This window comes from Antrostomus carolinensis, unplaced genomic scaffold, assembly GCF_000700745.2.
Source record: "Antrostomus carolinensis isolate BGI_N321 unplaced genomic scaffold, ASM70074v2 scaffold19674, whole genome shotgun sequence".
Taxonomy (NCBI): domain Eukaryota; kingdom Metazoa; phylum Chordata; class Aves; order Caprimulgiformes; family Caprimulgidae; genus Antrostomus; species Antrostomus carolinensis.
In genome coordinates, this window is record NW_010310348.1 from 80,697 (window position 1) to 104,434 (window position 23,738).

The following is a 23,738-nucleotide window of genomic DNA, read 5'->3' on the forward strand; positions in this document are numbered from 1 at the left end:
GTAAGTGTAAAGGATGCGCTTGGTCAAAATTGAGAGGCTATAGAGCTGGTTCTCCATCTACTAGGCTAGAAAGAACTCCTCACTCCAGAGAGCCTCTGGAGATGGATACAGCTGGTATACTAAGACAGATCTCCTGGCTGAGGGTAACTAAGAAGGAAAAACCTATCCTAATAAAGGTGCTTATGGGTAAACAGGAGGTGGAAGAACTGAAACTGGTATAGATCAAACCTGCCCAGAGCCCTCTAAGGATTTTTCTGGGCAAATTGCTTTTGTAACAACTCAGTCAGGCTTTCTGTTGTTGGAAAAACGAGAGTGTATGCAAGCACCTGTGGTGTTATCCGTCTCCTTGAAGCTGTTTACCTTGTCCTGTTACAAGCAGCTCCCTGTAGAATACCTGCTCTATGGTGATGTTGCCATCAACTTTGATACTGCTAAATATCTGCCCCACCACAGGCATTGTGCAGAGCTGTGGCTGCGCACGGGGGCAACACTGCGGCTGTAATTGTCACGCTCTGACAGAATACAAGAGAAGACCTCTGAATAACCCCAAGTTGACAACTATACATTAATGCTAGAGGTAGAAAAATTTAATGACAGTGTTTTATCATCCCTGTCCAACACCTGCAGTCTACTGGTTGCAACTCAGTGGAGTGTAGGTTTAATCCTGGAGGATGATCTACAGTCTTACCAGCTCCAACAGAGAACTGCCATGTCCAAAGTCACTGAAAGTCATGAGCTTGTGTGCAATTTCATGTGCGACCTCCTACTGGCATCCACATTTTATATCAAAGGAACATGTTAAAAATTACAGGTTGAAGGTACTTTGCTAAAATAATAACAAGAAGCTATGTTTTTGGGTCCTAGCACATTGCTGATCCAGGGCAAAAAAGTCTTCCCAGTTTACCAGCCCTCCCTCTTGCAGAAATCTGACACTTTCTCCATATGGACTATGTCAAGCACAAGGGAAAACACTGTTTCAACGTGAGGTGCTCATTACTAGTGCAGTCTTTACTCAGATAAGGGCCTCAGGATCAGCTCCATAACTTCTGCCGCAGCTTTAACCATGTATAAACCATACAGTTGGTACTTTTTTTTTTTTACCTATTCAGCTATGTATTATAGGTGCACCTCCACAAACACACACAGATAACCTAACCTTATTTTAGCCAATATATAGTCATTGTTTGTTTGTTTGAATAGATTCAATTCTCAAGCCAGCAGATATTTTATTTTTGTGCAAAAAAAAAAAAAGTACAGTTACAAAAGAAATAGAAAAAATGCATGCAAATAGAATGGGCTATTCACATGTATTTCAGATGAACTGTGTTCTACTCTCTTCAGTCTGATACTAGTTGAGCAAAAATACTGGGAAAACACTGTTTGTAGGACACCGCAAGTTTCAAGGTCAACAGGTCTAGCTATACACTTTATTATTGATTGTCTCAGGCTTTTCTGAACCTGTTTTTATAATCTTACTTATTTATCAGTGTTTATTTCCTGGGTGTAGGTTATACATTTCTCAGTGTGGGATGGTTCTAGTTTTCTGTTTATACACACCAGCTCTGAACCCAATTGGTGCCATTTAGTGCTACTGGAATGCAGCTAACAATAAAAAGCTGAAAGTTATTTATTGTAACTGTATTGATAAAGAGGATTTTGGTAGATACCCACTTATACTTACATACGTGGGTGAGTGTGTATAGATATACTGTACATATACATGTATATACACAGAAACATGGTGTTACAGAAAGCAGGCCCTTATTTTTTAACTGGGTATAGTTGCAAAGGATCAATCCCAATACATAATATAATTAAACTGTTATGAACCACAGTACTGTCACTATAAATTCCACATTTTTTTGGTGAAGGATTTTTATTTAGGGTGAATTGAAAAGTCAATTATGTCCTTTACTAGGACTGAAGGTTTGGGATTGGAGCAGCTTTCTGATATCACTTGTTATTTAGCTTTTACACAGAACATCTTTACTTATAATCTTGCAATAAGGTCTGTACAGAACTTCGAGTAATCTACTACTGAGCTAAATGGCAGACTCCAGCCTAATGCACTTCTCAAGGGAACACATTAATTCAGAAGCAAACACAGTACTGTCACAGGCTGTGCATTTGACTTACCTTTACAGTGCAGTAAAAAATACCTATTCATGGGGCTAAACTTTGCACTGAAGTATGTGCACTGGTCTTTCGAGAAGTTACATGAGAGACACTGGCGATTCAATGATCCCACTGTTGATACACTGGGGGAAAAATTGATCAGAAACATTTTCCGTTGGAATAAAACACAATCGACCAAGAATTAGCTCATCAGAGTGACAAAATTTTTTTCAGTCCCTAGACTTTCCAAAATACCAGTTTTATTTTCTGCCTGATGCAAACTGTTTTCAGATGACCAAGTGGACTACTGTTCTGTAAATCAGGCAACGTGGATAGGAACCAAAACCCGCCCAAAGGACGACTGGGGCTCCAATAACTAGCAGTGTTGTGGGGTAACAATGTTAGTAGGACACCATGGAAAGACTCATTAACTTCAGATTTAAGCACTAAGGTTTGTGTAAAGTTCTTTGCCTACACACATTAAATTGCATGATTAGACCCCATAAATATGATTTTTGTTTAGAAAATTTTTCACTATTTAAAAAATACAGTCATAATACATGCTTGCATTTAGGTTTAGCTTTTTAAATGCTTATAAAAGACTAGCAAAGACTTAAGTGGTAAAAACATTCTGTGTTAAAATATGTTTCTGTTTTAAAAAATGTAAAATATCAGCATTTTCAGTTTTGAAAAACTGTGATTCTTTCCTTGTTACAGCTCAAGTGTACTAATTTTTACACAATATAAATGATTACCCAAGTCCCAAAGCATTAGTTAAGCTCAAAGAATGTCATCATAGCACTTATGGCTTGGAATGAAGATGTTATTAATGCAGCCCCATGTAAATCTTACCTATGTAGCTGTCTTCCTCTCGGGGATTCTTCAGTGCTTAAGAAGTAACTGTGCCCAAAAGAAAAACAAAGTTAAACTCAGTTTGGTAAACTAATTTGTGTGGTATTTAGAGAAGTGAGAGATGTCATAAATAACATTTTAAAAAAATCATAAATTTCCAAATATACTTGAAGAGTAAATACTTATATATAAATCTAAACTCTGAGATTAAATTTAGACCCAGTATACAGAGTAGTTATTTCAGATGCTATAGGATTTCATATTAAAACAGTGATGAACACAGTATTTCATGGTTTCTGTTTAATTCCTGTAATGTCCATGAGTTCTAGTAGCAACAAGGACCCTTTCTGTATATTACAAATACAGAATAGAAAGGTTTTCCTTCACTCCAAGAGTTTGCAATATAAATCCAAGGAATATAAAAGGCCACAATGAAATTATAAAACACAATAGGCCTTATGATACCTGAAAGCCTTTTTGAGCTGTAGAATACTTTTTCTTCTATCTAGAGACAGAAGCTAGCACCCTAGGCAATGGTTTACAGACAAGGCTGCATGGGTGGAAAGAGGCTTAGCAGAGGTGCTGCAAGTATATCAAAGCAAGTCTTTGGTGAGACCCAGATGAGACCTCCACAAAGCTTCTGCTTGAGAGACAGAAGGAGGGTAAGGAAATCCTCTCAGGTGGCTGAGACAACACACATGCACTCTGCCACCTCTGCAGGCTGAATGTATCCAGACTTCATTTTTTCATCTGAACCATGGAGAAGTATCAAGAAATTCTCTAAAGATACATTTTCAAAACCTATGGCAAGATTTAGCCAGAAAGGGTGTTTCTCCAATAATGCTGGAGATGACAGGCATTTTTGGAAACCTCAAAAAGGTCCTTTCTGAAATATAATTTAATTTAAAGAATTAGACACATCTATTTATTTTTTGCCATGTGCAGATATACATGAAGAGTAACCAAGATCCACTAAAGTTGCCTGGAGCCTTCAGATGTTTTGTGTCAGTTCTTTACTGCTCTCCAAAATCACCAAATGTGCTACATTTCCTTCCCACTATAGCACCAAGATGGGCTTCGGAAGGATTTATTTCTGAGTGATCTGGGTGAGATCAGGGTTTTGGAAAATCTCTCTGTATAATCTGAATTTTTGAGGTTGAATCACATCCCTGAAGTCCAGAGACCTCGTGCAGTAACCAAGCAAGCATGAAAACTGAAGATTTTGGGTTTTATCAAGTGCCAAATATTTGCTATGACTTCTTTTCTGAAATCCAGGAAAGAAGTCAGCAAAATGTTATTACTGCTGTATTGTGAATACAGTTATTTTCTTTTAAAAAATACAGTGTGTCAACTGATGTCATGGTATGCTCCTTTTCACTCTGTATAAAAACACACGCAGTAATACACTGGCAGATAAATTGTCTTGCAACTGCATTTTATTTATTCATGAGTGTAAAATTTATGGTAATGCTCAAAAATGGAAGAAATATTGTGGCTTAATTTTAGATAAGCTATTTCCAGTTAAATGGATTCCACTTTAATAACTTAGATATTTTCATAAACAAAGACAACAGTGCTTACATATTTTGAGTATCTTCATCATATGCCAAGATTTTGATAACTTCCCAGTTCCCTGATGTCAGGTGTCTCACACTGATTTGTTCACTTTTAGCCTGGAGGGAGATGGAAAATATTAACTTTCACCTTACTTGTTACATTTTTATTTGCCTAGCAGTATTGTCTGCCCGTGTCGTTACTGATTACAGCTTTTTAAACTTTAATATGCAACATAACATCTTTAAATCACAAACCTCAGATTTTGACAGGCCTGAACTTCAAGTACCCTTTCTCACCCATATATAAACTTTTCAGAGTAATTAAAATAATCTCAGTTTCCATCACAATTTTTCCTTCAGTTGTCCATATGCGAGCAGACAATATAAGTCCTATACTTCAAGTTAAGGATCTTGGCAATATACATATTCTGTTTCTTTTAGTGTTTCTTTCCCTTTACAGAGGCACAGTAGTGGAATCTACTACAGACCCCTGCAACCAAAACTCCACACCAGAGCGTGCTCACCAAGCTTTCATGTTTACCACATGCTTATATTGAGCCAAGATAGGACATCAACACCACCCTCACCCGAGGAGACAGGTAAACTTCTATGAGAAATGCACTGCACGAACTCAGACACAGAAGTTCAGAGGATCTAAACCTAGTTAAGCCTCTGCTCCACCATGCACTCTGCAGAAGCCTCTCTTTATCCTGGATCTATAAGGAGAGTCTAAGAGTAGCCTTTAAATTTTGGCAGCTGAACCAAATTCTTACAAGTTGGGGAGCACCCCTTGTTCTCTCCTGTAAATAATTTCTATCCCAGTACGAGCCTAGGAAAATAACTGCTACAAGGGGAAATTCAAAACCTCTCTCAAAGAAAGTTACGGCAGTAACTCAGCCACTGCACCAGGAACTGAATTAGGAAACATCAGGATGCAATGCATATCAACTTTGAGGTAAAACCAAACTCTGTGGCTGGAAGTTAGAGCAGACTCCTCATCAGACACAGGCTAAAAACAATGAAACCTGAAGAGTGAGAAGCTCATGTGAGTCTACTTCCTAGTGCAAAAGGTAAAATTGTTGCTTAGGCTTCTGAAGATTCAGATGTTCAACAATGGACATACTTGAAGAGTGTTTTTTCTGTACTAGGCTTGGCCTGGATATAAAAATTCCTAGTTTTCAAATTCAAGACAAATGTTGTAAAAAAGAAAAAGTGATACTTCAGCTTATGTTTCAGCTTCAGTGGGTAAAACTGAGCAGCTGGAGTTACAAATGTCAGAGGGAGGCCTTAATGTTGCTTTCTGGCCTTGCGCCTTGTGAATCCAGAGCACCAGTCCATATCTAATCACAGTGGCCTCAGTGGTTATGTGGCCTACAAAAAGTCATAAAAGGCAAAGAGGGTTGTTTTTTTTTTTGATCCCTGTATTTTTGAACTGTACCTTGAAAACTCTGAGTTCTACATCAACAGTAGCAATAACCAGAAAGCAGAAAATGCTCAAGGACACCTATTAGACATGTTTGGAAATGGCAAGGCAGAAACAAGTCCCTTAGAACTGATCTGTTTTCTCACAGATCCACAAAGAAGAATGATGTAGTAACTCTATGACAAGTCTTGCAAGTACTAACTGAAATCAGGACATTGTGCTAGGTGCTGTGCATATATTTATGATGACAGTTCCCTTGTTCAGGAAGGTTCTCATATTCAGCACTGTCTCCAGGAATTATTAAAATACAAATTGGTAATAAGTGACTATTTCTTCTCTAGAGAGAGAAGCTGCAACTATTGAAAGAGATATTTAAATACTGAGATCACAGAATCTAACAGGAAACATCAATAAAAAGCCCAGCCAAGCGTTAATAAACATGGTTATTTTTCTAGATTACAGCCTTAATACATAATTTACGAAGCTTGCAGGAAGTTCTTGCCTTGATCCATTAAAGTTACTTTATAATTCTTATTTTGTGGTTGGAAAAAAGAGATTTTCTTGAGTTGCAAAACCCCAAGTAAGAAATTTCTAGATACATAACACAAGATTCAATCCCATTTTGAGATGGGATTAGTTGCTTTTAAATATTTCATAAATTACTAAAAGCACTTGAAAACAATAAAACACACATCTAGCCCTCTACATTCAGACAGTAAATAATGTATGATAGACAGTAGCCTTTTAAACAGTAATGTCCTCTTGCAGGAAGATTTAGTTAGATGCTTCTGCTGACCTGCTTTGATTATATCATTGACGCTTTTCTAAAGAAACGCAGCCCAAGAAAGACCATCATTTGCCAGCACTTGTTTTAAGATTGACAAATAAGCCTCAGTGATTAAATTTAACCTAAAGCAACCCTTTTTTTGTCACTGTATGTTCATGTTGGTTCTGTGTTTTAACTTTCCTGCACTTGGAGGCTGTTTTCTGTTGATGAGCTGATATCCGTACTGAGTAGTACAGAGAAGTAATGAGAATCCGAATGCCAAATTCCAATGTTGTAAGAGCTGCATCATGAAAATACTGTGATCATCTGGGTACCAGCAACCTGCCGACTGCTTTAAATTCTGCAGGGCACCTGTTACACCACTGTAGCTCTCACAAGGTGTGACAAACATCTGATGTGACAAAAGACTTTATGTGCAACGGTTAATATAATTTTTATGCCTCCATGTTTGCTTTAGAAATAATAGACAATCAGATTAATGCAGTGTGTAAAACACATCATATAAACACATTTCCTGTCCTTTATTACTCTGTATCAGCCCCATTACCACACAGAAAGTTGCTTATTGATGAATAATGGTTGATACATGGAATATCACATTTCCTCTTCTTCTCAGGAGCAGCTATATACTTAAAGATAAATTTGTTATTTGTGATACCATTCAGACTTGCTTATTCATAGTGATGGTGGTCAAAAAAGAAGTATTTTGATTTTTGGAGCTGTACAGTACCCACAGCTCTAATTCTGCCCGAAACGGACAGAATACTAAACTCTTGTTAACATGCCTGACTTTAAACATGATTCTGCTGGGATTAAAACATGTATTTAAAAGTAGGTATATCTTTAATTTTCTTATTGAATAGGAGTAGGATTCAACTTCGGTTTAAATGTTTTCCTGAATCAGGATCAAGTTTCCTGGGCTCCTTAGTAGTGAAAAATGTCAGAGCCTACTGGTTTGAGGCAAATTTGATTGCATCTGCAACATCCTTGGGAAAGCTGCAAGTTAATTTCCAGATCTACATCATTATTATTTCATGTATTTTAAAGACACTTACTCATATTGGGAAAAAAAACAAAATAAGACTTGATTGACTAAATGGTTTTCTTCTGGTGTGAATTTTTATGTGGTTACTATGTTAATACACCTTTACCAGATTGTCATCTGAGTTACTGTTTTCTTTACAAGATAGTGTCCTGGTTTTGCTAGGATAGAGTTAATTTGACATGTCTTTGATCTCTTTTTTCTTGGCTGATTCTTTCTTGATATATTTACTCTAGTGAATGAGTATCTTCTTCCTTCTTCTTCAAGTTATATTTTCATTAAAGTTCTTTTGCACTTTTTCTGCCTGCAGTATGCTGTGAACATATTTCAGACTTAATAATGCTCATACCAGAACATTGTCATAAAGGAAGATAATAGAGTTGCCTGGTGCCAAGTCTGCTATTTTGATGTTTTGAGTACCTTGATAATCCCTCCTATGTCATATGGCTCTGCTAAAGTACCTGGATTAATGCTCTGCTGATTTAAATAGATGCCTTGGAGTGTTCCGTTCCAGGGCATAATTTCCTTTATTAGTTCATCACAACTTCATACTTGTGACCTTCAAAGTCATAGTGCAAATATATCTTCTTTCAGATTCTTCTTTGGAAAAAGCAATGACCCTGGGAAATGGAAGCCACTGGAAAATGTTGCAAAAGGTAATAAAAGAGTCTTAATTTTCACAAAATTTTAAGTTTTGGGTATTGCCTCCCTTTACTGTTGTGTGTAAGATCAGAATTCTGAATATTCTCAACTGACATTTAACATGCATTATACTTACGAGTATATAGTGTATGTAAAGAGGATAAAATGAGTGTTTCTGTAATTCTCTTGAATTTCTGTAGTGAGAAAACACTATTAACAAGAAAATATCTCTGCTTGTCTATAGATGTATAAAAAAACCATGAAATCTTCCATAAACAGTACCATGAAAGTACCTTTCATTTATAGACCCTACATGCCACCACAGCAGAGGTCTAAGAAAGGAGAGAGAGCTCCACTTATTCTGCAAGAAACTATAAATATGTCCTTCTGCACCAAGTGACAACCTGGACAGGACAAATGACCACAACACAACTGTTCAGACTCTACTGAAGTGCAAGTGTTAGCTTGCAGGTCATGCATCTTCAGTAAAAGTCTTAAGACAACCACTAGGCTATTAAAAATAGCCTGAACAAAAACCTTACCTGAACAATAAACATGGCTATGTGGTGAAATTCCCCCCGGCCTCCCTGCTTCACTGGGACAGTCATGAAGAATTTACTGCCATCCTTGGAGAAAACTGGTTCTTCATTCTATAAATGTAAGTTTATGTTAGTTTGTCACACTTTCCATTAAACTTCTTAACAAAACATTAGGGCTTTTTTGTCTCCTTGGTTTTGGTAGTTGCTATGCTCATAAGCCAAGTGGATAAAAATCCTTAGATTTTAAATATATTCTGCTAAGATTAACAAAAATGTGGTGGCTAAAGGTAAATATAGTTCACATCAGTAGTTACCATCCTGCAATGCTGTCCTAAGCACAGCCCTTGCAAAACTCTCCCTCCTAATGAAAGGTATGGTAGTCACATCACTAATGCTGCAGGACTTTCCAGGACACATTCCTTTACAGACATATAATGACAGAGTTAAGTCCTGGTAGTGATGAGGAGAACAAACGTTTCCATGGTCTGAACTTAGAAAAACATTACTAAGTATGTGCTTAACACTCCCTGATTTTGATAAAGTTGTATGGAAAAAATAAGCACATTGAAGTGATATTCTGAATCATGGTCTTACTATAAATTGTAGCCTGATGTGATACCATCTCTCCATGTCTAACTTTACACAGAAATATTAAAGGAAAATGGCTTGCTATAAAACCATAGATTTTTTAAAAATGATTTCTCATTTGCACATTGCAAAATGAAGCCTGAAATGTATTTTAAATAGAAGGTGTTTCATCCATTTACTGTATAGCTCTTCTGAATCTATGAAAATGGAATCATTTGCTGACATATTAGTTCAACATATTGTTCTGGGTATTAATTTAGAATTATTATTCTTATGCATTCCAAATATAGCCCATATGACCTCTAATCTTTGCATTCCTTTGGGTTTAATTTGGTGAGGTTATTTTTTAATCAGAAAAAAAATCAGCAAAGTATATAGGACATGCTTGAAATGGGATTCATCTGATCTATCTTGAAACATCCAAGAGATAGATAGTTAATCAGCTGGTCATCTAAGTGCTTACTTAACTGAATGCAGAGATTGGAAACTGAAGGGAACATTGCCTCCAAAACCCAGAGAGCTGTCTCAATTTGAAGGGCTGAATTGCTCACTGGAAGTGAGTATCTCTATCCAACACTGACATGGTTAGCTAGATAGTGAAATGTCCTCTGTACAATGCTAAGTGACAGGATTCCCACTACCAGAGAAACAAGCTGACACTGCTATAATCCTCAGCTGTTAAATTAATTTAGGATCCCCAAAAGTATTCAGTTTTCAAAGGAATGGATTTTAATAGCTTATAAAATGACATGTAGATAAATAAAAATTACAGGGAAGCAATTATGCATTATACACCCAGAAAGAGCATTTATACTATACCTGTTTAGGAAGCCACAGGTCTGACTGCATTTCATACTTCTAAAAAAGAAAAAAAATGCTTTTATGAAATACCTCTAGATCAAATATTTCCCACATTCAGCAAAAGGTCTCTAGCCATTTCATGTTGTTTTTTTTCTGCAGTGTTACAATCTTCACGATTTTTCATTGGCACTTACACTGAAACAAGCGATAATTTAATTACAAAGTCATCTGCTTTATTCAGAGTTTTTGGTAGAACACCACAGGGGACTTAAGAATGCCTTTTTCAGTCCCTTCTGATTAGCTATCAAGAAGTTTTGCACTGGAAATTCTATTTGTTTTTTAGCTCTAGGCATCATCTGATAACTAGATATTTTAGATCCTTCATTGACACTGGGCAAACAGCCAGTATCAAGCTCAAAGTGTGAGACCTTTTCAAATGACAATCCCTTGCTTTAATGGGTTGCATTGTGGCATTAGTGAAGAGGAATAAAAAACCCAAAAAACAAATTATTGTTTTTATTGGTCATACCTGTATGACCACACATCATGTCACCTAAAAAAAACCCCAAATACCATGCACACATTGTTGGAAAAAAATATAGAATATATATCAACTGTTGTAAATTGTCACAGTCACACTGAAGTCATGAAAATTTATTAGCTATAGAAGCATCTGTACGTATATGGCATAAAAAATGAAAAATCTGTGCTCAGTACGGAGGTGACACTGCATCACTACCCTTCCTCACCCACCTACAAAGTCCTTCACTGCACTTTATTTCTGCTAGGTTTACAGTTGAAAACAAAGTATCTGATACAATATTAAATCTTCACAATATGACCTTTTCTCATCCATTACTGAATTCAGGAACATCGCCTTATCCCAGTGGATGCAGCGTAGGAACCATTCAGGGTTAGAAGCATGAGCCTTGTCGGAGCTGTGCTCAGTACGGAGGTGACACTGCATCACTACCCTTCCTCACCCACCTACAAAGTCCTTCACTGCACTTTATTTCTGCTGGAATAGGACTTCTCAGTCTCTCTCTCTTATATTATGTCCTGGATTACAGCTCCCTGGATACCTGCCTCAGACAAGTCCAATTGACCTTGGAGCACACAAGGGTTTCCTTTCAGAAGTGACTGCTCACAGTGCTTCCCAACAGACTTTTTTAATAAAAGCATGCAAGACTTGCAAGAACCAGGTAAAAGCAACCAATCCACAAATCTCCATGTTCACAGTCTTAATCCATAGTTTGGGGATTTATTTGCAGTTTCTGAGTCAGGAAAAGCAACCTGCACTATGTAGCAAAAGAAGCAAACAAGCTCGGACATAATCTCTGACACGTTAATGTGACTGACTTCAGTAGCAGACACTGATGGGAGCCTTTTGACTCAGAGGCCAAACTTAGATCTACATTAATCACTCATAACCATTTATACTGACAAATTATACCCTCTCCTTTGGAGCATCTGTTGGTACTGATATTAGCATGTATATAAAATATTTATATTTTTAGCTAGTTCTGGGAAGAGACCACGACTCAGAATGGGAAAGTGGCCAACTGTATTCAAGATGCAAGACTGACTGTGAAAATGGAGAGATGTAATGCAGGAGTGTCAGAAGTCAAAGTCTGGGTCAAGGGATGGGATGTGGCTGGCTTCAAACAGAAAAATGTATTTCAGCTTGGCTTACATTCAAAATGAAATATCCCAGTTGCCTTTCAACTTTTTTTTTTTTTTTCTGAAGTTATTTAATTCTGCCATCAAATTTGCAGGAATTATCACAATTTTACACCTTTTCCTTAAACATATGTAAGCTGTGAGAGACAAAGATCTGAAATGAAACTCTGGAGGGGGAGAGAGGAGAAACCAGGCAGCTGAAAATATCTGATGGAAGACTTGTCACTGCACTAGCTATATGCAAAGTACATGATGTTCAGCAACTGCAGTTTCCACTGAAGTTAATGAATGAACAAAGCTTAGTAATTCTGAAAATGTCACTCAAAGTTGCTAATTGCATGAAATCATTTCACCAGATTTGGAATTTTCTCACATCTATTTCCTCCCTGTTGACTAATTATATTCAGCTGGCAACTACTGCATCTGCAAACTGATTTCTGAATATCTTTTTCTGAATATGAAAACAAAATGTGGGAAGAAACCTTGAAAAGAGAGCTTAGGAAAAAAAATCCAACTTACCCTGCTGCAAGCCCCAGTTGTGGTTTCACAAACGGTAAGGATGGAGATATTCTGAGGTCTGTTTAACCACCTCACCACAGCCTTGGTGTTGCTTATCCATTTCACCATGGTGATGTAATATTCCCTAAGTGAACATTTGGAAACACAATGTTCAGATCATTCCTATTTCATATTAGACACTTTATGTTTAAAAAATACACAGTTCACCAAATGCTGGGTTTGTACTGCACGACAGTATCAGTTCTGAGGGATTGAGAAAATAACCCCAAATGCCCAGCATCTGTGTTCCTAGAGTGGGGAGGCTCAGTCCTAGTGTGTCTCGTTACCCTGGCAAATTTCTTCTCCATTAGCACCTCCTTCTCAGTCATTTCTCATATAGAAACTTTACCAACTGTGAAATGTATACTTGTGAAACATATGTTTGTGAATACACATGAACCACATACTCTACAGCCAGCTTAAAAACAAGCTCTAAATTCCAACAGAAGTCAATATTTTCCTATACCAACTACCTTCAGAAGACACATATTTTTGCAAAAGAATCCAGTCCTACTGCCAAACGAGCAAACAAAAAAAAGGTCTGTAAGTCTGTAATATTAGAGTGCAAGTGAGATCACTTTAAAATGCCACTTGTTATAAAATAACAACTGTTTTATATAATAGGACTTCTGCATAAAAGGGAAGTCACACGTCTCAGCTTCTGTTTTAACAAATAGTTCATAATATCAGTCAAATTGTCTGTCCCTCCATGACCCTGGCTGAGCAAGGGAGGCTCCCTAGGCACAGACTCAAGGCTCATGGTACGGAGCATCTGCTTCCCTCCTCCCAAAATCACGCTAAGCTGTCAGAAACCGGAGACGTTACAGAAGAAGACCTGTTGCCGCTTGTCATCCCAGCCAGGCTATTTGCTTCACTTCTCCACGCGTGGCATCCGGCAGCTTTCACAGTCCAGCTGAGTTATGTGCAACAGTGAAGCGAACTCGTCTAGAAACTCAGCCCCTCTTTAAAACAAGGGTCTCAGCTTGCGTATAATTAGGCTTTTAATCTAATACTGATGGAGATCTCATTACTCTTTGACAACACAAATTTAATTATACATTCAAATGACTTCTTACTAGATGAAAGATGCTAAGCAGCACCAAGAGCAAAGTTGTGTGCAACTCTAATGCTGCACACAGGAGATGCAGGAGGCAGCAATTCACTGCAGCTCCACTCAGCCTTGGACTGGTGCTATATATGAAGAACATAACTGAACAACCCAATATGCACAACTTTCTTTTGGCTTTTAAGTTTGAATTTAGTAAAACAGTTATTTTCACATGTAGATACCAAAATGCTGACTAGAAATGGTGACTTCAGGTATATTCTGAGTCCAATACTTTTTTGATTTAGAAAGCTTTTTAACTTACTGAGGACCAAAAATGTATGCCAAAAGTAACACAAGGTCTAACACAAAACAAGGTGACATGGCCAACAAAGCAATGACCCAACAAACAAACCAAAAAGTGCAAAACCAAGTCCCAGGTGATTGGTTCCCCTTAGCAGAACTCAAGAAACAAGAGTTGAAAACTTCTCCATCTGCAGTTGTGCCTTCATAAGGCTGTCCAAAACTTTTGGAACTGTGCGTACAGAAGCCCAAAGACAGCTAAATGGAAATGTTCAAACCATGTATATAAGGACTGCCTCTCTCTACCAGTACTTAGACACCAAGGTAAGACAGCATCCACAACAATAAAGCCCAAATTATCCCAGAACCAAATTCTACAAAATAGAGCCTGAGCTGTTCTGCTTGATGAAGTCTTCACTGAGGAATGGCAACAGGAGATTTAATCATTCAGAATCCAGATGATATAATTAATAGTCCAAATCAAACCATAACATCATCTTCCAGAACCATCAAACTCCCTGATCACTGAAGTGAAAGCAAAACATCATCTAAAAATTCCTCTTTTTTTTGTCCCCCCTCCATCACCTATGCAATAAAAATATGTTAAAATTTCACTATATTATAACTTGTTTATCAGAAGTGTAGTACAGTGTGTATGTGTGTGTGTATATATATATATACATATAAATATATATATAACTTCAAGAACATGGTGATCTCAAATTAAATACTGTCTCCAGGTAATGTTCCTTTGTAATTCACAGTTTTGCAGTGAACCTACTGTTTCACATGTACAGTGCACATACACATGTGCAGAGTAGTAGTGTTGTTGGAAGTCAACTGACACAGCCAAGTCAAAGTTTGTAGAAAAATATTGTATGTTTTATTAGATTGGCTGATACAGCTGAATAAAAACAGAGAAGCCTGTAGGGCAAAAACTGTTTTAGTTCTGAGGAAGCTGCTATCAGTTTGTGTCTCCAAACTTATCAGGCTTTTTTTGCAACTAATCCATTGTTCTAGAAATGAAAATAAGCATTCCCAATTTCCCTCCAGACTCAAATACATAAATGTACTGGGATTACTAGACCCTCTGCATCTGTACATGCATTAAGTTTCCTCACAACATCAGTTTAAAAAGGAAAGACTATGATTATGTTCTGGACAAAGGACTGAAGAAAGATATTAAATACAAATTTATACTAATTTTAGATCATCAATTTGATACCCATTTAATTAGGTGCTCTACAGCACTTTCCATGTTCAGAGCACAAATTTCATCATTGTTCGGGAACATTTTTTAAACTAGAATATGGATTAATTTCCTGCATGTCCAAAGAGTAACAAGCACAATTATCAATCAGCTGTGCAATGTTAGTTTACTAATTGTATCACACAGGGGCTCTGCAGCAGAGAAAGAATACACTTTTAGGATTCTATTGGCCTAATAAGAGTGGATTTTTATCTCTTGCTGTGACTTGTTTTATTCAAGCTGTATCTCCTTACCTCACTCCTAACTTTCTTCTTCCTACATTTTGTGTAGCCAGTTACAGGTTTTTCCTTATTGATTCCTTTTCTCATAGTGGGGCCACTATAAGATGATCATGGGAACTATAAACCCCATTTGTTGACACCTGTCTCCTCTATCCCCACCATCTCACCAGCTCTCAGGGTTCCCACTGAAATCCCTGATTGTCAAGAAAACCTCATTTAATCCCTGCCTCATAGACCTGCTTTTTTGGTTTTTAGCCAGTCCTCATTTCATGGTCTAATCAAGGTTTCATCAGACTTTTTAGAGTCTCTTCCCGTTCATCTGCCCTAGGATTTTTTTCCTTTTTGAATTCCAAAGACTTAGTTTTCTTCTTTACTCAGTATAAAAGCAGACAGAAAACACTAGAAACACAGAAAAGGCAGTATCCTTCCACAGCATCCCATGATCACTCAATACTGAAGGAGCTTGTACTTCACTCATTTTATTCTAAGTTGGATTGAACCAGGCAATGCATAAAAACAGGAGTTTCAAGCTCCTTGACCAGACAGAGAGCTACTTCTGATTCCACATTTGGTATTTAAATCTGTTGCTTGGCTTCAAATTGGCCTAAGGCAATTATATAAGGTAATCAGTATAAAGAAGCTACAGCTTTTCCTTAGGCCTGTGAACCAGGAACATGACATGTATACAGTCAGTTCAAAAGCAGGAGCTGGAACATCTTACATGTGCCGAGGAGGTGCTACACAGTAAGAAAGATAAGGTCTTGGGAACTGAGAAGGATGGAGGATATTCAGTGAGAAAAAAAATTCCAACTGTAGCTGTTAAGAAAGCAAATGTCTTTCTTCAACATATGGCAATTAACTTTTTTCCAAAGACTTGTAACTCGATGAAATCTGGAATAATTTTTCACTGCTTTTAAAAAACATGTTAAATACCAAAAGTGTTTATCATCCTTTGCCAAGCTTGAAGACCCTTTTCAAAAAAATCTATATTTCTCATAGAATGTTTTCCTTTATTTTGATTATCTCAATTGATACACAGTTCTGTGGAGGTAGTTTAACAGTTTGCTAATATATTTATGATCACTGAAGAATGCCCAGCATGTCTTGTTTCACTTTCAGTTTTGGGATGCTTGTTACTAGAAATATATCTATGTGTATCTTGCTGGCTGTAATTGCAAGTGCTTAGCAAAGTCAACAGAGACAATAAGCTGAACAAAGGCAAGGGATTTGCACTGAATTACACTGGAAGTGCAGTTACAGTCATAATTAAATTTGAACATTAGATACTTAGATTTGAAATAGACTGACATCACAGGAAAGTAACCCACAGTATTAAACTTAAAAATAAGAAACTATTCAAGAAAAAGGGTCAAACTTTGCAACTACTATTCACTATAATGAAGAAATCTGCTCTAACTTTAAGCCAATGAGCTGATTATGAAAAAAAATTTGCTTATAAGAATAGCTGGAAGACATTTAACATTTATGGCAATGGAAAAAGGAACCTTACTGTTTTGATAGTTTTAATAGATTTGAATTTGGATAATAAATATAACAGGGTTCAGCTAAAGAAAACCAACCTATTATGCTCTGCTAGTTTGCTGGCAGGTTGTTATCCAAGAAAGTAAACAACAGAAACTTGCCTGATGCACAATGCTACAGAATATTTACTACATTCTTAAATTATTTATATTGTTCTGTATTGAAAAGCATATGAGAATTTACAGATACTAATCGAAAATATCACTCTCAGAACACACATGGAAAACAACACAAACTGAGACAAGATCTGCAAGGTAGCTAAGATAACTAGTTTGTTAGTATTTTGGTACACTGTACATGACTTTATCCATGCATATGTTGACAGATGTAATGCAGTTTTCTTCTGAGACTAAGCCACAGGCATTTGGTTGGAAATAGCTTTTCTAGCTCCCCTTCCCATGGGTGCTGGTGGCCACCACCCTAGTCAGGCTAATAAGCTCTGCTCCCCATTTCCCCGTGGCCATGGGCCCAGGCCATGACCATCTTGGTAGCCCACTGATGGATTTTCATCGTCCAATTTGAATCCCCAAATTGGTGTGGGTGATGCAACCTCCCTCAGTCCACTGGTCGCACTCCTAGAGTGGTCCTCTGGCTCTACAGGTCACGGACAGAGCAACCTCCTTCAGTCCACTGGTCGCACTCCTAGAGTGGTCCAGCCTTGGTGACAATAAGCATATGCTGTTGTCTCCCTTTCAGCCCCAAGCACAAACCCCGCGGGCAGGACGGCTGGGCAGGCAGCGGGGGTCCTGGTCTCTGCTGACCCACGGGCTTATCCTGGCCCGCCTGCAGAACTTGCATTTCTTCCCACTGAACAGGGAAGGGAATAATCAATAAATACCCTGACATTGCGTAGGAAAGCTTCAATAAAATAAAGTCTGTGAATAAATTTTTATCCTGTGGGCTTTGGCTGAATAGATTACAGTCGTTTGCTATAAGGTATGATAGTGAATTAATCCTTTACATTAACCTTGTGAGATAGGTATTGTTACAGAAGCGTGAAAAAAGTGACTAGACATAGCCTATCTAAGAAAAGCTGAAAGTAAAGCTCAGTTTTCTTAATACCAAATTGCACCCTCTCCCATCTTTCCCATTTCCAGTTAGAATCAAATAAACTTTCTATTCCAAAGCAAGGCTCAGATAAACTGGCTGGCAGAAGTACAAAAACAACCTTTCTAGATTCAGAAGTTGATTTCAAACTAGAAGCACATAAATATCCAAATGATTTTGTTGATTTGGAAATGCATGGGTAATAAAAACATTGGTGGGGCTTGTAAGAGCAGTATTGGAATTTATGCAAACTCAACTTCCTGTGTGTCTCTAGCTCCATTACAAAAGATTAATTGAAATAAATACAAATTATTTAAATTTGTCATACAAAGTCAGAAGGATCTGACTATATATTTCAGTCTCTTTAAAAGCAGGTATATATGAAATGAGAATGTGGACATCTAGCTTTTTTTTTTTCAGGCATTTAAATATTAGTGGAAAAAGTAAGAAAAAGGACTGACAATTTCTTATAGTGCATTTTAAAAATACTGGCTGGGAATAGTGCACAGCCAGTGCAGTTTGCTCACTGTGGCTAAGAATGGGGAAAGCAAGCAGTGGATGACCTCCACGTGGAGCCTTTCAAGAGCCAATACATGGTTCTGGCAGAAAAATCTTTTCATCATGTATGGAAGCACAGCTCTACTCTAATAACTCAACTGCAACTTCTTTCATGTGTTATTTCACTTTTTTCTCTGAGTGTTTTCAATGCTTTGGAAAATAAATGAAATTTTTCTGCCTGACAGATCTAAATTCAAGCATGGGTTTTGAAAAATCAGCCTACATAATCTCCTAATATGGTATTATATCTTGTATCTAAATATCACCAGTTACAAGGATTCTTCTGGTGTCCTAAGTTATAGTGGTTTGAACTGCCCACTTGCACATCATACCGCTTTTTCAAGATTTGCTGCAAGAGGCAAGTATTAGCTTTCCAACTGGAACTTCAGGAGCTAGCAGTGCATGAATGCAGACATATTTCATCTTACATGTGTATTGGCTTTCTAGGACTAATGAGAAAAAAACCCTGTAGTACAAAATCGTGTCTGCCACTGAAGAAAACACAATGTAGTTGTACACATGGAATAGAAACACCAAGGGGGAAACAGTAATTGCTCAGAATGCAACCACATATTTAAAGGAAGACTGTAACACTTTTTGTGGCTTTAACACTGCACAGTAGATGGTAAATTTTTCACAAAATAAAATTTTCAGGTGTAAATTTACAAAGGTTATTACTATCTCTGTATCAGAATAACCTGAACAAAACTCGGGAAATATCGCCAAGCACCTTTATAGAATCGCTGCAAGCAGTAAATCAAGGTGGAACATTGAATTTACTCAATCTTACATTAAGTTCTCAGATGCCCTAAAAATCAGAGAAAAAGTTTTCTGTCTTCAGAGGTCCTGTACACAATTTCAGGAGAGTTGAGAATCTGAATGTTACTTTTTATTATTATAAATAACAGAAACTTAATTCCCTACTCATTTGTGTGTTTCTCTGCATAGGAGTGAATTTCTCCAGTAACAGCAGTTGGTTATGACTTGTATAATACCTATTTCCAAAATGTTTCTGGCTTGAAAGATCCATAAAATTGTATCTCCCATTCCATTTAATTCTGAAAGATTCCCATTAGCTATTTACTAATGAGTCCATAATAAATGGACTAGAAAGGCCCTGAAGAAAACTGACCACTCAAATTAGCTACCACTTTTATTAAAAATCAGCTATTATTTTTATTTAAAATCTAATACTTTAAAAAACCTTCCAACCATTACAAACTCCAAGGATTTCCACTCTAGAAGGGTATGTTCAAAGCTCATTCTTCATGCCTACATATATATATATATTCATAAATGGATATATATAGATTGGTGACCAGTGCGATGACTGACTGCTACTCAAATTCAGAGTCAGAATGAAAGAATTACAGTACACTTGGCTGACAACTTTATAATTTTTCTAAATTTTATAGCATAGACACGATAACTTTAAAAAAATCTAAAATTAAGATGAAACTAACTTTGTCCAGGTTTAAACAGTTTTACTCTGTCTCCTGATACATCAGAAAACCAGAATTTTAAATATGAATATTATTTAAATTAAACAGTAATAATATTTTTATCAAGGATTAAAAAATCTGGCAGAGATGCCCCTTAAGTTCTCACAAAAGAAATTTCACAAATTGAGCTATTGGTAGCCTTCAGCTTCAAGAGGTAGCTTTATGGTTGCCAATCCTTTTCACACCATTCTCCATCTGAAAATATCCAGAGTGAAGACAGCAAGTGGCACTTCCCTGGCCCGTAGACTGCGACCAGATCTGGACTGTACTAACTCTTTTATTGTTATTATTACATATTATACAATAATTTAGGTAAGAGGGATAAGAAGATCATCAGCAAGTGCATTGAAACCACAATGGGAATTTAATCAAGACCACTGCAAATTCTAGAAACTAGAACACAGGTATGGGAAGGGATAAAAATTTTCTTGCCCTTAAACAAAATTTCAAGGCACTTCAAAGTGAGGACAGGTAATTGGGAGCTCAGCCTAAGGTAGCAACTTTAGCAGAAGAGTCACTGGTTGCAGCCAGATCTCCTTCCTTCGGCCCCAAAGTCAAAGGGACTGTTAAATTAGCTCAGCAGTTCTGAAGTAGTTTCTCCTGAAAAACACAGCACAGCCCTTCTTAGTCTCTGTGATCTGGTGGCATCGCATCTCGCCTTCTGTCACCTCACGGCATCTGTCAGCTGTGATGAGAAATTAAACCTTCCGTTTTAACCTTACTGGATCTGAAAAGTTCAGAACATTCCTCTCTAAATGAACACCTTGATTACATGTTCTGTGCATTTGTAAGACACTTCTATATCCTGCAATCTCATTTCAAAAAATGAAAGCAACACGTTGGCAGACAGCAAGGAAAGGCTGGCAGTGAAATCCATAACAACCTCAGAACCAGGGCAATGTTCAGCCCCTCTGACCATAGCTGATGATTCTTAATTTCATGTATTTCAAGTAAATTGGCACTTCTAAGGACATCAGAGGTGAGCAAGTCCCAGACCTCTGTGATTTTTAAGAGGAGCATCAACCTAATACAGCTGTATTTTATTTTACCATCATTACATTCAGCCGCAAGGACGGAGATCAAGCGCATTCCAGTCAAAGATAAGTGTTGTGCTGATGTAAAAAGGCAATGATTAGCCTGAGAGACAGTCAGATTAAATTAAACATGAGTTTCAAAACAATGAAATTGTATACCTTGATTTAAAGCTGTCAGGTGGCATCAGTTCCAGTGTATGTGCTGGTCCATACAGATTAACTACAAACAGCTTTATTGTTGGGTTTGTTTGGCCTGCCTTTGAAAAAAAGAAAAAAGGAGCTTTAGAGGCACTGAATCAGTGACAGCTAAATAGAATAACTAATTAACATATTTCAGTATCTTTGTTATAATGAGAAATTATTAAAATTTTAAAATCTTAAATTAAAAAAAAATAATTTCACGGCCATATGAATTACATAGTTAAAAATATTAAGTATTAATAGAGTAATTCTCTCACTGCCCTTTACCAAGAGCAGACCTTCCTGTGCAGAGCAAGTGACCAAGTGGTTTGTCCCAGTTCAGCAAAGTCAGATGCAAAAACACGGCCAGTTCCTAAAACAACAGTTAAACTCAGCCTCCAGCAAAATCTTGGGATACGCAGGATGAAAACCGTGTCTTTCAGAGCAGCTGACTTCTGTTTAGTGTTAGAAGGGCAAGGTAAATCACTGATTCTACAGATTTAATCACAACAAACTACAGTTGCATATCAGGCTCTTCACAGGGGTATTTACAAATGCAAAATAGATTGGCTGAAATACATCCACAAATTCCCTTTAGAAATTGGACTTGCTCAAAATATACATAGTCTGAACGCTGTATCCACTCATTTCTGAGTGATATGGGGGACAAGAAAGTAGTATTTACATATTTTTTTATAGTGCTAAAAAAAGTTTTGAAAATTGATTTAATTAGAAATTTATTTTTTTATTAAAACTTTTTCATTTGCCTCAAAAGAAATGTCTTTCAAAGGCATCCTTTGCATGAACACAGCTTACACAAATACAAAACTGTGGAAGAAAACCACAGAAAGATCAAGCCCTTGGGACACAACTGCAGTCTCCTTATATCCTTTGAACCTTATATTGGCTGCATAGCAGTAACCAAGTACTCTCACTGGGAGGGATGCCATGAGTAAGTACTCTCCAGCACAAGTAGGAGCTGTAGGACACTCTAAAGCATGCCTTCACAGCAGGCATGGCCAGGTCCGTGCCAGCCCCAGAAGATGAAGCGCAGAAGCACAGCACTACCCCAGTTCTGCCATCACCAGCCTTGCTCTGGACGCGCAGAGGGTTCTGTGGCACCACATTGCTCATCGCGGGCTGTCAGACTGAGCTGGTCTCCATTCAGGGCTGTAATGGCCCAACGTGCTGTCCCTGTTACAAATATCCATGGTGTGCCCTGCTCTGCTGTGTGGATACGGCTGAGCTACAGCTCTATGGCAGGGGCTTCTAGCTCGATGCAAGGTCTGGCCCTACAGCTGGGGAGGTGCCATGGTCAGTGGGGTGACCACTGAGAGCTTCCACAGCCTGCAGTGGACTTGGGCAGCTGAAGCTGGTTTTTCTAGCTGAGTAGAAAACTCTCACCTGCATCTCTCCCTCGACAGTGAACAGTCTCAACTCCTCCACCACTCAGTGTCCTCATGACAATCTAAATAGCATAAATGTTGTGTAACACCACAAACATTTGCACAGTTGTGCAAGAACCCTTTACATTGAAATTCTACTTTGTACTCAATGTATTTAACAAAATTTAAACTTCCTTTTTCATGTTTTTTTGAATAATGAAGACTATGCATATGACATGTACACAGATGTACATGTTCCAGTATTCACAAACTTTTTTTCATCTGTTGCTATACCATAAGCTTCATTACCAATTAATGATGGTTAATGGGTAGCTAAATTGGCATTAGAGACATTAAATAAAGATAATTTTTTTTTTCATTAATGAGATTACTGAAGTAGCATTGTGTATCACTTTTACGCTGAATTGCTAATGAAATGGAGTTTCTAATTTCTTGCTTACAAAGCTGACTTTTAAAAATATTTCTTGTTTTGTTCTTTGGTCCATCACTCAGGGCCTTTTGCCGGTGCATGTAAACTACTTCTAAAAATGCTGTTACTTCATTATTTCAGAGTATTATACCATAACAGAAATACTTATATCATGCATGTTTCTTAGTACCTGGTGCAGTCTAACTGTCCACACATTAAAAATAAATGGTAATCTCTAAAAAACTGTAGCAAGAATAGGGTAAAGAGAGTTAAACTACCACAATTAATAATTTCTAAAGCTCTCAGTGAACTTCCTTTGAAATGTCAAAGGAATACCACATACACGGACCTACATATCCCATCCGAACAGAACTCGGGCACTTCAAAATTGCACGCAAGGGATGGATAAACTGATAACTTGGAAGATAATATCAGTGCTGGAGCTCAGCACAAAAATCACAGCCAGGGAGGCACCTAATGAGGAAATCCTCAGAAAATGAGGAGTGATTTCAGACATTATCCCTGTCTGGACTGTTCTTTCACTTTCCACCACAAAGCTAAAAACCCTTCTCTAAATCTTCTGAAACTCAGTGATAGCTCCGTTTTTCATATTTTTTTTCCCTCATTTTGATGGCCAG

General features: G+C 37.5%; 1 protein-coding gene across 1 annotated transcript in view; it reads right to left on the reverse strand.

Annotated features, from left to right (window-relative positions):
* Positions 1-23,738, reverse strand: part of DPP10 (dipeptidyl peptidase like 10) — a 90,624-nt gene that overhangs the window by 24,028 nt on the left and 42,858 nt on the right. Inside the window, exons 7-13 of the mRNA XM_010166402.2 lie at positions 21,265-21,362; positions 12,545-12,668; positions 10,364-10,402; positions 8,960-9,067; positions 4,549-4,640; positions 2,968-3,015; positions 2,137-2,258 (exon numbers count right to left, since the gene is read on the reverse strand). Coding sequence (XP_010164704.2) covers positions 2,137-2,258; positions 2,968-3,015; positions 4,549-4,640; positions 8,960-9,067; positions 10,364-10,402; positions 12,545-12,668; positions 21,265-21,362 — 631 coding nt within the window. The remainder of the gene's footprint in view (positions 1-2,136; positions 2,259-2,967; positions 3,016-4,548; positions 4,641-8,959; positions 9,068-10,363; positions 10,403-12,544; positions 12,669-21,264; positions 21,363-23,738) is intronic.